This window comes from Periplaneta americana, chromosome 16, assembly GCF_040183065.1.
Source record: "Periplaneta americana isolate PAMFEO1 chromosome 16, P.americana_PAMFEO1_priV1, whole genome shotgun sequence".
Lineage (NCBI taxonomy): Eukaryota > Metazoa > Arthropoda > Insecta > Blattodea > Blattidae > Periplaneta > Periplaneta americana.
In genome coordinates this window covers 77583916-77601111 of record NC_091132.1, presented here as the reverse complement: position 1 = coordinate 77601111, position 17196 = coordinate 77583916, and the positions used below count along the sequence as shown (strand labels likewise).

The 17196-nt window shown below is 33.8% G+C and overlaps 1 protein-coding gene across 2 annotated transcripts in view; it reads left to right on the top strand.

Moving 5' to 3' along the window:
- The first annotated feature begins 87 nt into the window (after positions 1-87).
- Positions 88-17196, top strand: part of Cep290 (Centrosomal protein 290kDa) — an 84085-nt gene continuing 66976 nt past the window's right edge. For both annotated transcript variants that reach the window (XM_069849645.1, XM_069849644.1), the window contains exons 1-11: positions 88-267; positions 884-1093; positions 1252-1399; positions 2153-2274; positions 2968-3171; positions 5952-6087; positions 9704-9840; positions 11172-11294; positions 12279-12394; positions 12617-12755; positions 14912-15102. In XM_069849645.1, the coding sequence (XP_069705746.1) occupies positions 914-1093; positions 1252-1399; positions 2153-2274; positions 2968-3171; positions 5952-6087; positions 9704-9840; positions 11172-11294; positions 12279-12394; positions 12617-12755; positions 14912-15102 (1496 nt within the window). In that variant the 5' untranslated portion in view covers positions 88-267; positions 884-913. The remainder of the gene's footprint in view (positions 268-883; positions 1094-1251; positions 1400-2152; positions 2275-2967; positions 3172-5951; positions 6088-9703; positions 9841-11171; positions 11295-12278; positions 12395-12616; positions 12756-14911; positions 15103-17196) is intronic.

Sequence of the window (17196 nt, the reverse complement as noted above, 5' to 3'; positions counted from 1 at the left end):
TTTTCCACTTATATCAGCTGACGTCGATTAGTTTATAGTCGATAGAGCCATGACACACTGTCGATAAAAATCGATAACAATAGTTTGTTTACAAACATTCCAAATTAAAATGGAAGCTTGAATGTTGATATTTACATTTATATTTCATAGTATAATTCATCGTGAGTCCCAAATAAGTTTCACAATAAAACAGTATCTGACTGATCCATGATCAGTTCACATCATAATCACGTATAGAATAAAAATCTAAAACTACAAAAGGCTCAGGTAAATAATAAATCAATCACATTATTTAGGACCTACTTGGAAAACGATTTCATATAAAGAATAGTGTTAGCATGTAAGCGACGGCTTAATTACTTTTATTTTAACGGTACCGTGTGTTTATCATAGCCTATTTGGCACATATAAGTCATAGCATTTGATCGTGAGGATCTTGTTCCACTGTGTTTTAACCTCAACCGTTGTGAATTTCAGTAAATACTATATTGTGAGTTAAAGGTTAGGTTAGATGAGGGATAGCTAAGTGACAGGAGTATTTTAATATTCATTTTGTTTAGTCAGATAAGTTATGTTTCAAATTGTATTAAATAATACAATTTATGTGATAAGAGACCGAGGATTGTGACAAGGCTGTACTGAGAAATGTTTAAGGTTGTGATTGGCACTTCATCGGCGAACTCACATGTATGGAGACTCGGCGTTATCTTGCTCAATAACAATAATTCGTGACCCGTGATGACGGACCGTTTTCTCATTAACATTAAATAGTGATATAGGTAGTACTGTTTATACTTTCTGAGTACTACAGTGGTATAGTCATCCTATTAGGAGGATAAGTTTAAACATTCCGTCTTCACTTTTACTTGTTCTTCATTTTTAGATGCTTAAGAGATAAGAGTCACGCAAAATAATGGTGCAGCTGGACTGGAAGCGGCTCCTCTCATTATCTCCTGAGGACTTATCAGAAGAAGAAAAGGATGACTTGTATAGCAGCCTTCTGTGGTACAATCCAGAACCCAATTTAGATGCAGATCATTTTAAAGTTCTTTTCCGGTTCACTCAAGATGTTATGAAATACAAGGGAGAGCAGGTACTGAATTAATTTACTTTCAGAACTTCTAGAAGGCACAGTAATATCCTTAGTTTCACATCACTTTCTTGAATTTTTAAAAATTTATTTCCAGCTTGTACTTTTAGTCTGATATCCTTTTATTTATATTAATAAAAGTATATGCATATGACCTGTAGGTTGAATCTCTGGTGGTAGAGCTAGATGATCTCGCAGTTAGACAAGGAGAAGAAGAAGCTCGCCGTCATCACAGTCTCATTGAAGAAGTGGAGGATCTGAGGGCACAACTAGCAGCCACAAAGCGAGATGGGGGTAGTGTTTCAAGAGGTTGGTTCATATTTTTAATGTACAAATAGTGATGTCATTTGAAACCAACAATAGTAGGCCTATGAACAACAGTCAGTAGTGTGTATCCATGTCCAAATCCCTTACTCCCAATACTTCTTGACAAGGCCACTATCAGCATTTACGAAGCCCTGTGCAAAGCATCACTACTAATTCCCAACTCAATTTAAATTTTAGAGAACGAGAAAAGATGTGAAAATGTATTTGAGGAGATAAAGGTAATAATTACAGTAATTTCTTAGAAACGCGTAAAACAGCACTGAATGAGAGAACAAACACTGCAGTCTATTACAAATCTGGAGAAGTTTGCTATGCTGACTCCTAAAAACTCTTTAAAGGCAGACCTTCTGGTTTCTCATGCTTACAAATCAAGTTGTTAGTGTTCGTCTTTTAATATTCACAAATCATTCGACTGTTTGTACCATTTTCAAGGAAATTATACATGGGACTTATATCGTTGTCAGACTTTGATAATGTGGGAGCAGTTATACTACATAATATTGTCATTAATGGGTTCTTTCACAGCTCAATATATTTGCAGGGAACTAATTGGATTTTGAGACACTTTATGTTAAAAAAAATTAAATAACAATTGCGAGTATACAGTTTTTTGTGTTTTTCCACACTTTGTCATTTTGGCACATATGTATACCGTTTTCCTTGTCCAGTCCACAAATATGAAAATTAAGCAAATTTATTTAATTGAGTAGGTAATGTTTTTATTGTTACTTAAAGATGCAGAATATGAAGATCTGAGACAAGAATTAGTGAAGTGTGAACTGCACAATGAAGAACTCCTCACTGAATTAAAAGCACGAGAGCGAGATATTCTAGGAGAGAAGAGAGAAACCGAGAAGGTAAGGTTTCATAGCAAATTCTTCTTTTGTAAATATGTAGAATTCTATTACAAAACTTTTATGTAGGTACTTACAGTTTGGTGTATAGGTAGGTACTGTAATAGGCCTAGTAGTTTTCTGTGTAAGTTACAAACAGAAATAAAATAACACATTAGATATTTTTCTTTATTTACTGTTAAAAATTGATCATTGGACATCAGCATAGCAGGGACTTGACTGTCCATCATTCATCCACACTAATGACCCAAGAATGGATATCAGTTAGAAGCAGATGATATATTCTCTTTTTTTAATGTGATACTTATAACAACTGTGCAATTTAGGAGGTGTGAATTATGGAAATTTCTCCTCACTGCAAAAAAAAAAAAAAAAAAAAACAGAGTGAGACATACTCATTCTGTTCATACAGCACTTATTAAGTCAGAGATGATAATTCTACTCCACTGCATTTTCTTAAAGCAAATTTGAAAAAAATGTATAATTTCAGATATGATTATAATATTATTACATCTTATTTAACAGTCATTAGACATCACAAATGAAGCGAAATAACAAAATGTAGATGAAAGAGAACTAATTGTAAGCTTTTCTTTATCAGGATACACATGTTAGCATGCCATTGAAACTCCTACTTTAGATGTTATGAAGTTGTAACACATGTAGATCCAAGTGACATTATATTGTGGTTGTCAGTTTGCTGGTCAAGTAGCACAACTGGAACGGGAAAAGGCAGAACTGCAGAGAGAGCTTTCAGCCCTCCAAAGTGAAAGCAGTGAACATCATAGTGCATTGCAACGGACAGACTCGCCAGAATTCAGTGCAGAGAAGCATCAAGAGATGGCTGACATGATTCGACAGAAGAACAAACACATATCTCAGCTTCTGAACGATGTTGAGGTACAATTTATTGTTGCACTAGATTTCTTTTATTGCTTCTAACAGATAAAGTACCATCCATACTTTTATTCATAAACTACTACATTATTTATTTCAAAGCTATATACAAGCACATTACATCTCATATTATTCTTAATCTTGGGGTATTAGCACAGTATAGGTATTCATACAGTAAGGAAACTTCGCCACTTTTTCTGCCAGACAGACATGTGCCCCACACATACAGCTAGTGATCCAAGCGGCAAATAACTAACACTAATGGGAAACTCAGCTGTTTATACAGAATGATGATACAGGAGTGAAAGATTTATTAGAAGTAGAACGTTTCGAAGGCATGGTATTATTCAGACTTTAAATTGCAGCAACAACAAAGGACGAAACCCACAATTGCATTTTTTTGCTTTCTCCAAAGATCTAAAAAAATCCATACATATTTTAGTGTAGACCTAGCATGTGTTCTTAACATGTTTAAGTTTTCGGTTTTTATCTTTTTATTTCGTTTAATTGTTAAGTTAAATTCTGCTGTAATGATTTCAGATGTAAAAAAGGGTTATAAATATTCGACAAGAGAACTTGCTAAATAAAATACAAAATATTTGAGTAAAAATTGCCGTCCATACACGGAACACTTTGAGAACAGCCAGTTTATGAATTTCAATAAGAACATATTAATTAAAACTACTGTAACCGAGCAAGATGACTCAAACGGTAACGTTTGAGACTCACGTTCAATAAGTCCTCAGTTCAGACTCTGAAGCGAACCAATCTGACTAGGATTTTTTTTCTTTTTCATGATTTCCCTCAGTCACTAAGCCAAAGACCGGATTGGAAATTTACATACCACGATTTATCACTACCTTAATCACCAGTATCATATATATTAAAATAAAATCCAAATTAGTTAGATACGTGAACATAAACGATCTATAACACACGACAATAGAAACAGAATCTCAACAATATTCAATGGGTTACTGATATACCCAAAGATCCTACATACGTGCTATGACATTGATGTTAAAGCTTGTATAAATCAATGCTTATGAAAAGAACTAAATCGCTGTACCGACAGTATTCTTGGACATCTATATATTCTAATTTTTTTTTACTTAACATCAGAAACAAAGTTTTCTTATCAATGGACTCTGTACTATTTTTACATTTCCCAAGTGGGGTGTTGAATACCAGGCTTTTGTGTTTTCTTAAAAATCCTAAACTTATGCTTGTCTAAAGTTTCAGAGCTCTCAGGACCTATTTTTTTTATGATTGTTGAATTGAATTTATTGTATAAAAATGATATTTCTATTCTATTGATGTAAATATCATTTTTTATTTTTGATAAAATCAGTGGTATTGACCTTCCAATGAATAATTTTGGAGTCATTAAACTTGTAATAATAGGACTTGCAGTACATTTAATTATAGGTTAAGTGGCAATGAACCTCCTGGTTCCTTAAAAGCCATTTTTATTATTATATTGTGTTATTATATTTATATTATTGTATTATGTTGGCATTTGAAATGAATGCCTGTTCTCAAGTAAAATTCTGTGCTTTCCATATTGTTCCTTTGTTTAAATTTATTTAAATGTAAGATGTCTGACATGTAATAATGTGCATATTTTTATTTAATATTACGTTTTTTGTGATGTGTTTATTTCTTTTTCGAACATACGGTGAACATGTTGTTGTTGTTGTTAATGCTGAATTTCTGACAACGAAATCATTAATTCTCTTGCTCTCCAGTATTTTTCACTCAAGGACGCCAAGTTGATAGTGGCTGGGCAGTATTGAAGATGATTTTGATCCATTTCCTCTTGAAGATCACATAAGGGGCAGAGTGATGAATGAAATATCCCAATCCTGTGGAGATGCTTGGCCAAGCAGTCATGGCCCGTGAACAGTCTAAAAATTGCAACTGCATTCTTCCTTGGGTATCCAGAGACGTTTTGGGTTGAGACAGATTCCCACCTTTTATTTTTGGAAATTTAGAGATGATGATTTGTTATAATTTTGTGGTATTGTGAAGTAATCATTCTTTTTGTTGTATAAGTTAATAGGATAATTGTGTAGCAGGTTTCTGAATAGTACCACAGCCCTTTTGGCAAGATAATCAGCAGCATCGTTGCCAGTCAATCCGGAGTGTGCTGGTATCCATTGAAAAACTATTTTTTTCTTTAGGTTGTTGAGGTGAAATAGGCATTTCCAGCACTCAAGAATTTGTTGATGGTGAACATGTAGTTATACTTATTCACCACCAGTAGTGCTAGTGATGCTCAGCTACCATGTTGTCATAGTACTGTTAACAGTTTCCTTACTGTATGAATATCTATACTGTGGTATTAGTTCCAGTTTTAAAATAATACACCTATAGTTAAATATTTAATTTGCCTTTTAATATGCCACTTATACATTGAATATTAATTTTATTGCTAACTTAAAATCCACTACTTTGTAAGACAGAAGCTTGTAACTGTTCTTACTTTATTTAAACCCCATCACATTTCACTTACGACATGGTAAAAAGTGAAACATTTTTAATCTGTGGACGTCAGTGAAATTATTTAAGATTACTGGACCTTTCAGTAAGATGTAGAATCTGAAATTTACCTTTCATGATACTTTAGAAGTGCTGGAAGGGTACCCCATGCTCTCAAGAATGTCTACCAAATATATATAAGTGAAATGGTGAATGAGGAAAATTCTGAGCATGCCTCTTTAATATTAGTTACCAGAAAGTTTTCAGTTTTGGGTTGTATTAGTATTTCATAATATTCGCAGACAATTGAGAAGGAAAATGTGATGCTGCGTGAGAAATTGTCAACTCTGAGAGATGAACTGTCTGAGGCGACCAAGCACATGACTGAAATGACTGGAGAGCTGACAGGACTGAAACACACCTGTCAGGAGCAGGAAGGTAAGTTTGCATTCCGCTTCTATTTGAAAAATATTACTGTACATTAAATTATAGGAAATTCAATTTGACATTTAATACTGTAACAAGAAATGTTTTATTCCTATAACAATATCTTCGCCTTACACACTCCTGCAAACACATGTCATTGGCTGTTGTTTAATTCTTCTACTGATATCAATACATAATGAAAGCTTGTCACAAAATGCAAAACTTACCGATGTTCTAGTCACTACTACTTTCATAAAGAAAGCTTACTCTCAAATAATAATAATAATAATAATAATAATAATAATAATAATAATAATTTATTTAACCTGGCAGAGTTAAGACCATACGGCCTTCTCTAACACTCAACCAGAAGTAAAAACTGCATTACAAAAACACTACAAATTTACAAAGTACACTACAATTTTACACACAAAACTGAATAAGATAATAATAATAAAATGTAAACAACAAGTAAGAAGAAATCAGACATAATATATAACATAGAGAAAGAAAGAAAGAAAAAAGCATAATAAAATGTGAACAGCAGGTCAAAAATAAATGAGGCATAGAAAGTAAAAAAAAAATAAGAATTATTGATAATAATAATAATAATAATAATAATAATAATAATAATAATAATAATAATAATAAATAAGAATAGTAATAATAATAATGATAATAACAATGATACTAATAATAACAATAATAATAATAATAATAACAGGCCTAATAGTAATAATAATACTAATAGTAGTAATAAAATAGTGCAGTACAAAGCATACAATGAATACAATATTTTTACGTACACACAGTAAGGAAAATTATGATTATATATAGCTCAACTTATCACATTAGAGATATACCATTATCGGACAATATGAAAACAAAAATATAAAATAAATTAAATATCACTAGAACATAAAAAAAAATGTGAATACGTGGAAACATGCAATACAACACTTGTCATAATAGTAAGTTAGTTTGGCAACTCGTCATAAGATAATTTTCTAACTTGGATTTGAAAGATTTCAATGTTCGGCAGCCCTTGACTTCGGGCGGCAGAGAGTTCCAGTGACGAGAGGTAGCAACAGTGAAAGATGAGGAATACAGAGATGATGTGTGAAGTGGAATTTCTAGCGTGTTATCACGTTGTGATCGAGTATTAATATTATGATAGCGAGAGAGAGTATGAAAACGAGCGAATAAATAATAGGGGGATGAAGTGTGCATAATTCGATATAGGAGAGAAAGTGAGTGCAGATTTCTCCTCTCATGTAACCTAAGCCATGATAACTTCTCGAAAGAAAGTGAGATATGATCATAGTAGCCATGATAACTTCTCGAAAGAAGGTGAGATATGATTATAGTATCGAACATTACAAATGAAGCGGACACACGCATTATGAACACGCTGTAGTTTCTGAGCAGAATAAATCCTCAGATCACTGAACAAAACGTCGCAATAATCGAAGTGAGGTAGAATGAGTGTCTGTACCAGCATCTGTTTTAATTTAGATGGATAATGATACAATCGTTTTAGTGAATGGAGAATAGAGAATGCCTTCTTACATGTATATTTAATATGCGTATCCCAACTGAGATTAGATTCGAACTACACTCCGAGATTTTTTACGGTAGAGCTAAACAGGTGGAATATTCAGGTCGTTGACTTCAGGAATTAATCTACGGTTCGCGAACAGAATAGCCTGTGATTTACATGCGTTTAGGTTAAGCCCAAATTGTTGAGACCAGGAAGAGATGGAATCAAGATCTTCATTAAGACTATTAATGCTATCATTTAGTGCATCAGGACGGGCTGAAATATCAAATCAGAATCACTATCGGAATCACTGGAAGCAGAGTCGTTTCCAATGTTAATAGTTAAACTGTCCACCACATGGTCCACTTTTCCATCGAGTTCCCACATCCGCTACTCTTCAGAAATCACATGTCTGATATCATGTTGCCACACCTCGACCATGACCTCTTGTAAGGCAGTGTAGACAAACTCCCACACTTCACGTAATTTGAACGTCCAACTACTCTCTTTTCCCCCCACTTCTTAATGGTTTACCTTTAGAATGTTTGATATCACTCAGTCCTGCCACTGTCACTGTGACTGGATCAGCCATAATCACACAGTAGGCCTATTCCAAGCAAGCGATCAGCACATGGTGCACTACTGGTACAACTGCAAACTGTCATACAAACTAACTATCTGTTATAAATGTGGGAAGATGCAAATACTCAGAATTTTTATATTATTGGTTACAAATTATATCAGTGAATCAACCATTTTGTAAGATATTTATTTCCGTGTCACATACTGTTTAAATATATGTATCTGTATGAGAACAATGACGAAAGATGCTAAACAAAATGCCTAACCTAACCGAACCATTTTCTTCTAGAGCATAGTAGGTGATGCAGTCAGGCACCAATCATTGTACTTCTAACCATGTGCTTCTATTTAAGTTGCTTTTTTTCTTATGATGGATGGAGATTAGATCACTATCCACTGTAATTTGCGTATAAAGTAATATGACAAAAACAAAATGTAATATGGTTTTAATTATAGATGGTGCATTAAAAGTGGCAATGAAAAAAATAGGTAGTCAAACGATTTCCTTACAACAATAAAACAAATTAAGAAATTCATATTTTAACATTATGAATGCTGACAAAAATAAATATAATTTCCATTTCCCTCCTATAATTTCATTTTTCATCCATTTACTGCCATACATAAGTTGAAACAGATGATCCAAGTTGTACACACACATACATAGTTAATCTATTCATGATAACATGGACTTGGTCCAATGGACATAGAGATGCACACTTACACATATTTTCTTATCCGCTTGTAAAATTACAAGTAACATTTTATCAAATATGGGCATTTATTTATCTTTCATGAAGATAAGTAATAACAAGGGTTGTGAAGTTCATGTAATATAGAATAGTATTGCTATATATATTTAACTGCGCCAGCATACACATTTGGATATAATAAAATGACATCAACTGGTATATTTTGATATGCGTGGTATACATTCAGATTGATAAAACGTGGTTTATAATGTTGCGAAGTTTAAATCTTCCAGTCTTTATCTAATAGTATCTAAAGGAGGCAAGTATTCACCTATTGTAATAGTACCTAAAGGAGGCAAGTATTCACCCATTGAAATGCACATCGAGCATATTACACTTGCAAATTACCGTTTCAGTGGTTATCAAGAGACACTGGACTTAAATTTGTTCTGTCTTCTTTAAATGCTTCTGTGATTGGGCATAATATGCATTGCTTCCCACACCACGGCAAAGTATTTAGAAACATCTGCTATCAGGTGTGTATGAGGGCATGGTTAAATATGGCTTTGCCTGTTATGGTCAATAACAAATAAATAAATAAAAATAAAATATACGAAGTAGCAGTACTACTGTGTAGTGCATGAACTTCACAACCCTGGTAATAACAATGCCAGTGAGGATAATGGTAATGAAAATCATATTAACAAAACTACAAGGAAATATGATTGTCGTAAGTATTATAATATGTATTAAAATAGTTCGAGAGAGAATCAGAGATATGGAACTCTCCTCTAAATACGATTTTTTAATGCAGAAAAGATGCATCTGGTGGAAGAACAAAACGTGGCACTGCGATCACAGGTGCAGGAGCTTGTGGCACAGAAACTACGGCGTGACAGTCAGCTGGATGACTTTAGTGCTGCATTAGACTCTCGTGTTGAGGAGTGGAAGGTAGGTATAAAGTGAAATATGAAATCACATTTACAGTCTTTCATTTAAATACCACTATACTCTTCCATTATGTAGATTGACACACAAAAGTATATACAACTACAGTCCCGCCAACCGTTCTTCGGCTCTGACGTTTCTCGTGACCGAGAGAGACAGTGTTGTCAATACTTACAGACAGAATGTCGCTCGATCGCCAGCCGATTTTGTGCCACGGAATAAAAAGTAATTCGAATGCGTAGGCATGCCTATAAACCATTTTACACACAACTTAGATCACATTCTTTGTTAATGTACACAGCTAGCATACATAAAAAAAAAACTAATGCGAATGTGTATGTGAATCATTTTACACAAACGTAGATCACATCTTTCGTTAATGTACATGGCTAAATAATTATGCCATGGTCCATTGCCCAGCTTTCTTGCATAAAGGAAGATTTATATATTATTCCTCTTTTAATTATTAAGTGCAGCTCATTAATAATGTAAGAAGAGGTGAGAATGATATAGTCCTAAGCCACAAAGACAAAATTTTACAGGAGAGCATACTAAAAGTTTAGAGTCCAATGCTATTAGGTACGGTATCATAATTTGTTCAGCATATACTTACATAATTTTTTTAATAATTTTTACAGTATTTTACTAGTAGCTTCACCATACGTGCAACAAATGAACTAGCACAAAAAACATTTTTGTTAAAATTGTGGCTTTGGACTATCTCATTCTCACCCCTTGATATATCTATGAATTAGTTTAATGCAATATTGCATGCTTATTTAACTTGACATTGCATTAAAAAATTATTTTAATGAAAAAATGCCACGGCTGGAATCTAGTCACAAATCTTGACTTAGGGATTTTCTTTCTGTTATCTTGGTAGGATTTATGAAATATTAGTTTTGTTTAAAATTTCACTGAGCAATTAAAAAGGAACTGCCATTAACAAAATTAATTTCAGCCATTTTTTTTTGTGTGATCAATTTCATTCATTTTTTTGTGTGTCAGTTTCAAGTGCAGTGCTTTGAAACGTGTCATGTTGACAGATAAAGTGAAAATGGTAGGTACCGTAATTGCAAATTTAAGATATGTAGTAATTATACGTTACTAATTCAGAATATATGCCATAAAATAGCTCAGAATTCTGAATTTTTTCCTAATAGATATCATTATGAAGCATTTATTTGCTCCTTATGAGAACTCACAGCTAATTCTTCTAAGCAGTTTGCATCATATAATCCTCTTGAAATTCTTCTTCTTCAGTAAAGTTCCTCCAGCGTACTCTGTCGCCAGCCACCTCTTGAAATACATAGTCTTAAATGCTTTGTGTTCAGAGATTGCTGGACGAGAAGAATGCCGAAATTGAGGAACTGCAGGCAAGACTGTCACATCTTGCTGCACAAGCTCCAAACATTCAGATTGACACTGAACGCAGCCGAGTGGCTCTTCTTACACAGGTTTGTCTTTAGAAAGAAGATAATCTTAAATCTAAATACTGAAAAAAAACTTATTGCATTTCAACTTTTGATGTGTGTTACCAATTACTAATGTAAAGTGAGAAAAACTGAAATGAAAAGCTATTTTTGTTCACTTGTCATTAATAGCATACTTGCATATAAACATCTAATTTTATATATTCCATTCAGAATAAAGCAATTTCATATTCTGGCAAGAATATGTGAATGATTCTAAAATCACTATTAGAATACTAACTTTAATATCAAATTTTACGAGAATAAGTCTCAGATAGAAAAAACATACTACATTCATTCATAATTTTCTGTCCAAGGACAGAACTTTCACTGCAAACCCAGCATTCTCCAATCTTTCCTAGTAATACTACATTATAATATGTATTTTTTCTTATGATTATCTAAATATTAATCTTGGAACACATATAGTCGGTGACTCAAGAGAAGACGAGCGCGGAGTGAGGAAAAAGGGTGGTTAATAGATAATGTTACGACAACACATGCAATACTTGTACTACTAGTAAGTGGAAACATTATTTCTGCTTACTAGTAGTACAAGTACTGCACTATTGTCGTAACATTCTCTATTAACTACCCTTTTTTCTCACTCCCCGCTCGTCTTCTCCTGAGTCACCGACAGTACATTCTTCAGGTCTTAATACAGATTTTGGTACAGACATCTGGAAAAGCGTTCTTCAATTGAAGGAAATAGATTATTTCTTTTTTTTCATTCTTAAACACACTCTTTTAACACTTGTACAATCATTGAAAAACGTTATTGAACAAGACGTAATAACTACTTCACAATGTTAATAATATAGATTTTGGTGAAAAATTACCTGGTTAACTAGTTTCGATGTGGTTTGCGTCATCCTCTGAATTCCAGAAATAGGTTAGCTGCGTGTTGCCTTCAGAAGGAAGATGAAATATCAAACACAATTAACCTACTTTTTTATATGCTTTTAACAGACATTGCAAAAACGAGAAGATCAAATTGAGGATCTGCAGAAACAATTGGCTCAAGCTACAGTTGAAATGAATGACAGTGCTGCACTGATAGAAGAATTGAAATCACAGAAATCAAAGTAAGTTATATGAATGTAAGACAATGCTAGCATAAAGATTGGTTAGTTACATTCAACTTCCTTGCGCTATTCTGCTTGAGAAGAGTCTAAAATACACTAGGCAGACTTTTATGTATCATAGGGGAGGGAAGGGCATACAATAATTAAATTATTTATATCAGAGTAATATGAAATATTTGTGTACACTTGTTCTGAGGTGATTTCGTTATAACCATATTCCAGGCATAGAACACCTGCAGGAATGGATCCCAGTACTGTGACAAAGCTGAAGACCCAATTACAGGAGGTGGAGGAGAAATCACAACTCTTGGAAAGCAAACTGAAAGATGCTGAAGAAGATGCGAAAGTTAAAGCACAAGAAGTAAACATCTTACCTTATAATATATTCAAACAGATGTACTGTATAGGTGCAAATACTCCGCGCATATTTTTTCCAGAATTTAGCGAAGAATAACTGGGGTGTGCTCATTATTTATTACAGCCTTTTTTTTTTCTTCATCTAAAATTAGGATGCAAGGATTATTCAATGGCTTGGAGTATTCACATATATACGATATATTCTTTATATACAAATAAAACAATTTCTGTGGTTATTGAGAATATTACTAGGTTATGTCTTAATAACCATTAACCCAACTTTTATTTGAAGTTGTAATTGATATTATATCTACATATACCATGTATTTATGATATTTAGCTTCAAAGTATTTTATACGAAGCTTTTAAAATTATTTATTAATATTGAATATCACACTTTCATTTTATATTGTTTAATTTGAATTTTGATGTTAAACATTGGCAGTATTTCAAATAACACTTCAATTTTTGTTTATTTATTTATTGTTATCTTGTTCATTCTGTTATGGAAATACTGTAATTTACGTTCTTTCATTGTCTCATAATTCTCAAGATGTTCATGTTCAGTAACAATTGATATTGGCTGAGATAATGGAAATTATCATGTCCTTTTCAATACTACGAGTAACTATTCTGACAACAAACAAAGTCAATTTTTTTCAGGGTGACATTAAGAATTGCTTTTTGCATAAGTAATGTCTTTCAGTTAAAAAAATTACATTTATAAGTTCATTTTACACAGTAAAATAGATGGGATATGATTTCATTATTTATAACTCTTCTTCTTCTTCTTACTTTCATATATTAGGTCTACTGGCCTATTGTAGTCTCATTCTACCATTTTAGCGGACAGTCCAAAGACCTTTCTTTGTGGATTATAATTTAGTAATTGATTAAATGGCGATCTTACTTGTGTTAATTGAGTAAGCATGTGCGGCTTACAGCTGTTTCGGTGTTTCTTCACACTATCCTCAGAGCCTACTAGATATTGGCGTCATCTCGAACTTCGCTGCCTGTTGTGTGGGTGCGTTCGATTGTTGAAAAGTATACACACAGGCGTATACAAACTCACATGCAATTGTTGCGACAGTTTCTACATTGGACAGACAGGCAGATCATTCCAAACTTGATACAGAGAACATATTAAAGCAATAACCAGAGGACACAATACATTTACATATGCCGAACACTAATGCCAACCACACATACAACAACATAAATACAGACATGGAAATCCTACACATACAACCCAAAAATCAAAAACTCAACACACTAGAACAATATGAAATATACAGACACACCAAAACACACCCTGATCAAATTCTCAACACACAGATCAATTTCAGAACACACACACTATTTGACACCACATTTCAACACTTTTCAACAATCGAACGCACCCACACAACAGGCAGCGAAGTTCGAGATGACGCCGAGATCTACTAGGCTCTGAGGATGGTGTGAAGAAACACCGAAACAGCTGTAAGCCGCACATGCTTACACAATTAACACGAGTAAGATCACCATTTAATCAATTATTTATATTCAAGGCGGCTGAGTAGCTCAGTTGGTAGAGCAGCTGGCTACGGACTGGAAGGTCCGGGGTTCGATCCCAGGTGGTGACAGGATTTTTTCTCGTTGCCAAACTTTCAGAACGGCCCCGAGGTTCACTCAGCCTCCTATAAAATTGAGTACCGGGTCTTTCCTGGGGGTAAAAGGCGGTCAGAGCATGGTGCCGACCACACCACCTCATTCTAGTGCCTAGGTCATGGAAAGCATGGGGCTCTACCTCCATGCCCCCTAAGTGCCTTCATGGCTTGTTACGGGAATACCTACCTCCTTTATATTCAAATGTTAAAAGTAGTGTACGAAAGATTCAAAATGGAGTATAATTTAGTGTTGAATGTTGCCTGGTTATTTACAAGTCATTCTAAGGATATTAGATCTCCATTTGAATCTATCGTTTAGAATGTTTTTTAAAATTGAATAAAATACTGTCAAGTTTCATAATAAAAGAAGCCAGGTGGAAAATGTTGTAATTATCCTGACAGTAATCATACATTTCATTCTATGATTACATTGTACATTGCCATAAGCATTCCATAGGAAAAATTAATATTTTTACTTATTGAACAATGTTCTGCTTTGTATTTACTTCAGGCAACAGAAATGATCATTCAATTGAGAGAATATGAGTCTGGAGAGTATGGCTTAGCTGAAGCTGTGAGTGAGATCAAGGAGCTTAGACAACAGCGTCGTGTTCGAGACAAGCAGATTGAAGAGCTGGTCCAGGCCTCAAACAAACTGCAAGCAGAGGCTGGTCACTTGGAAGAACAAAACTTAGCACTGAGGTACTGAAAGCAACTGACTTGACTTCCTTTACACTGGACACAATAATTTATTCATTATCAATATAATCATTATCATCATCATCATCATCATCATCATCATCATTCACTAGTCATTATTAAGCTACATAGCCTGTTATGAGCTCAATTGATCTTTTAGCAGAATCTCCAGTTGATGTCCCTCGAGGTCTGTATCAATAGATAACTTTCAGGATTTTTTCGTTGTTCATTCTATTGGCATAGTTCTTTCAATTTTCCCTTTGTTACTCTAGGTATAGTAAAATAGGTTCAGTCTATAATTCTTTTTTCTGTGATCCCATTTTGTGTATTCAGCCGTATCTGACATAAACCTCGTCTCAGCTGGAGTTATTTGAGCCTTAGCCTTCTTCCTGGCAGTCCATGCTTTGCAATCATCTCTCAGAATTGATCTAACTAATTTTTATACATTTTGATCCTGGTATATTTTGGATGAGTGATGATTTCAAACCAGAATTTATGGTGCCCATAGTAAACGAATTTAGTAATTTTGTTTGATTTGTCAGTGTTAATATTTATATTTAAATATTTTTACTCCCTTATAAATATAAATATCATCATCATCATCATCATCATCATCGTCATCATCATCATCATCATCATCATCATCATAACAGGTAATAGTCCTTAAAAAAAACTGTTGCAGTCTATAAAATTTGCTTCCTCTCTTCACAGGGTGTCCTAGTGATCTTTCTCTTGCTGGTCTGTAATTCAAGATTGCTCGAGAAATTCTTGTTCTAGGCTTATGCTTGGCATACAGTGCCAATTATCTTGATATTGGTGTAGGCTATATACTACAGTACTGATTCCATTCCGAGTTCTTGTAAGATGTCTTCATTTCTTTCGTGATTCCATTTGGTATAGCCAGCTGCTCGACGCATGAACTTCATTTCACTAGCAGTAATTCTATTTTCATCATTCTTTCTTAAAGTTCAAGCTTTACTGCCATAACAAAGGACCGGTTTTGTATAGATGACAGCGGATATGTTTTAGAACAAGGGAAGGTTTCATTACACTTTTAATGATGCCCATGGCTTTATTAAATTAAAAATTTTTTGCAGGAATATCTAAATCTTTTAAAAATAGTAGTTTAAAGCCAAGATAATTGAATTCATTTACTCTTTCTAAAATTGTATCATTTATACAAATTTTACTTGGTACTGATTCTTTGTCACAGAAAGCCATTACTTTAGTTTGTCAGTGGAGATTTCCATGTAAAATTTGTCAGCAATTAATTTTAAATTAGGGACTGATCGTTGTAGCCATCTTCAGAACTAGCTAATAAGACCAAATCATCTGCGAAGATTAGTGTATCTAAACATAAATTTCGGTTGATTAACTATGTCCATGTCTTGTATGTATAAACTCACGTATTATTCTATTCACAAAAATGTTGAATAAAAGGGGTGAAAGTAGGCATCCTTGTCAACTCTAGAAGAAATTTTAAGCCAATTAGTTTATCATCAACTTTAACAGATATCGTTGTTTTTTGTTTAAGTTAAAACTGTTCAGAATTATTTTTTTTTCCAACCAATGCCACCAGGTTGTCTTTTCGACATTTCTGGTATTCTCTCCTGGCAGTGGCTTAGTTGTAACCCACTTCTGAGGTTGGGGCACCTGGAAGGCAGAGTTACATTACTCCAATGATATGATAGGATGGTTATGATTATGTGGTGCCAGGAGAGGTCTTAAATCTAAACTTAACCTAAATTCCGTACAATGGACAAACACAGAAATAATCCCCTTTAAGGAAAAATTCCTGTGCTCTAACTGGGAATCGAACCCGGGACCTCATGAACTATAGCCAGAAGCTCTGATCACTAGGCCATGAGAATGGTCATGTTTAGAATTGAGCCGTTCAGAGCAGAAGTAGTGTAAGTCAAAAATGGGTAATTTGGGTTAAAGTAAACATTCTCTAAAATACAGCCCAAAGTAGCAATTAATATTCAATTTATTTAAACTATTAATAGTCAATGGATAGCAAGAAGGCCATATTAATTGCTACTTTACGCTGTATTTTACAGAATTTTTACTTTAAACCTCATTACCCAATTTTGACTT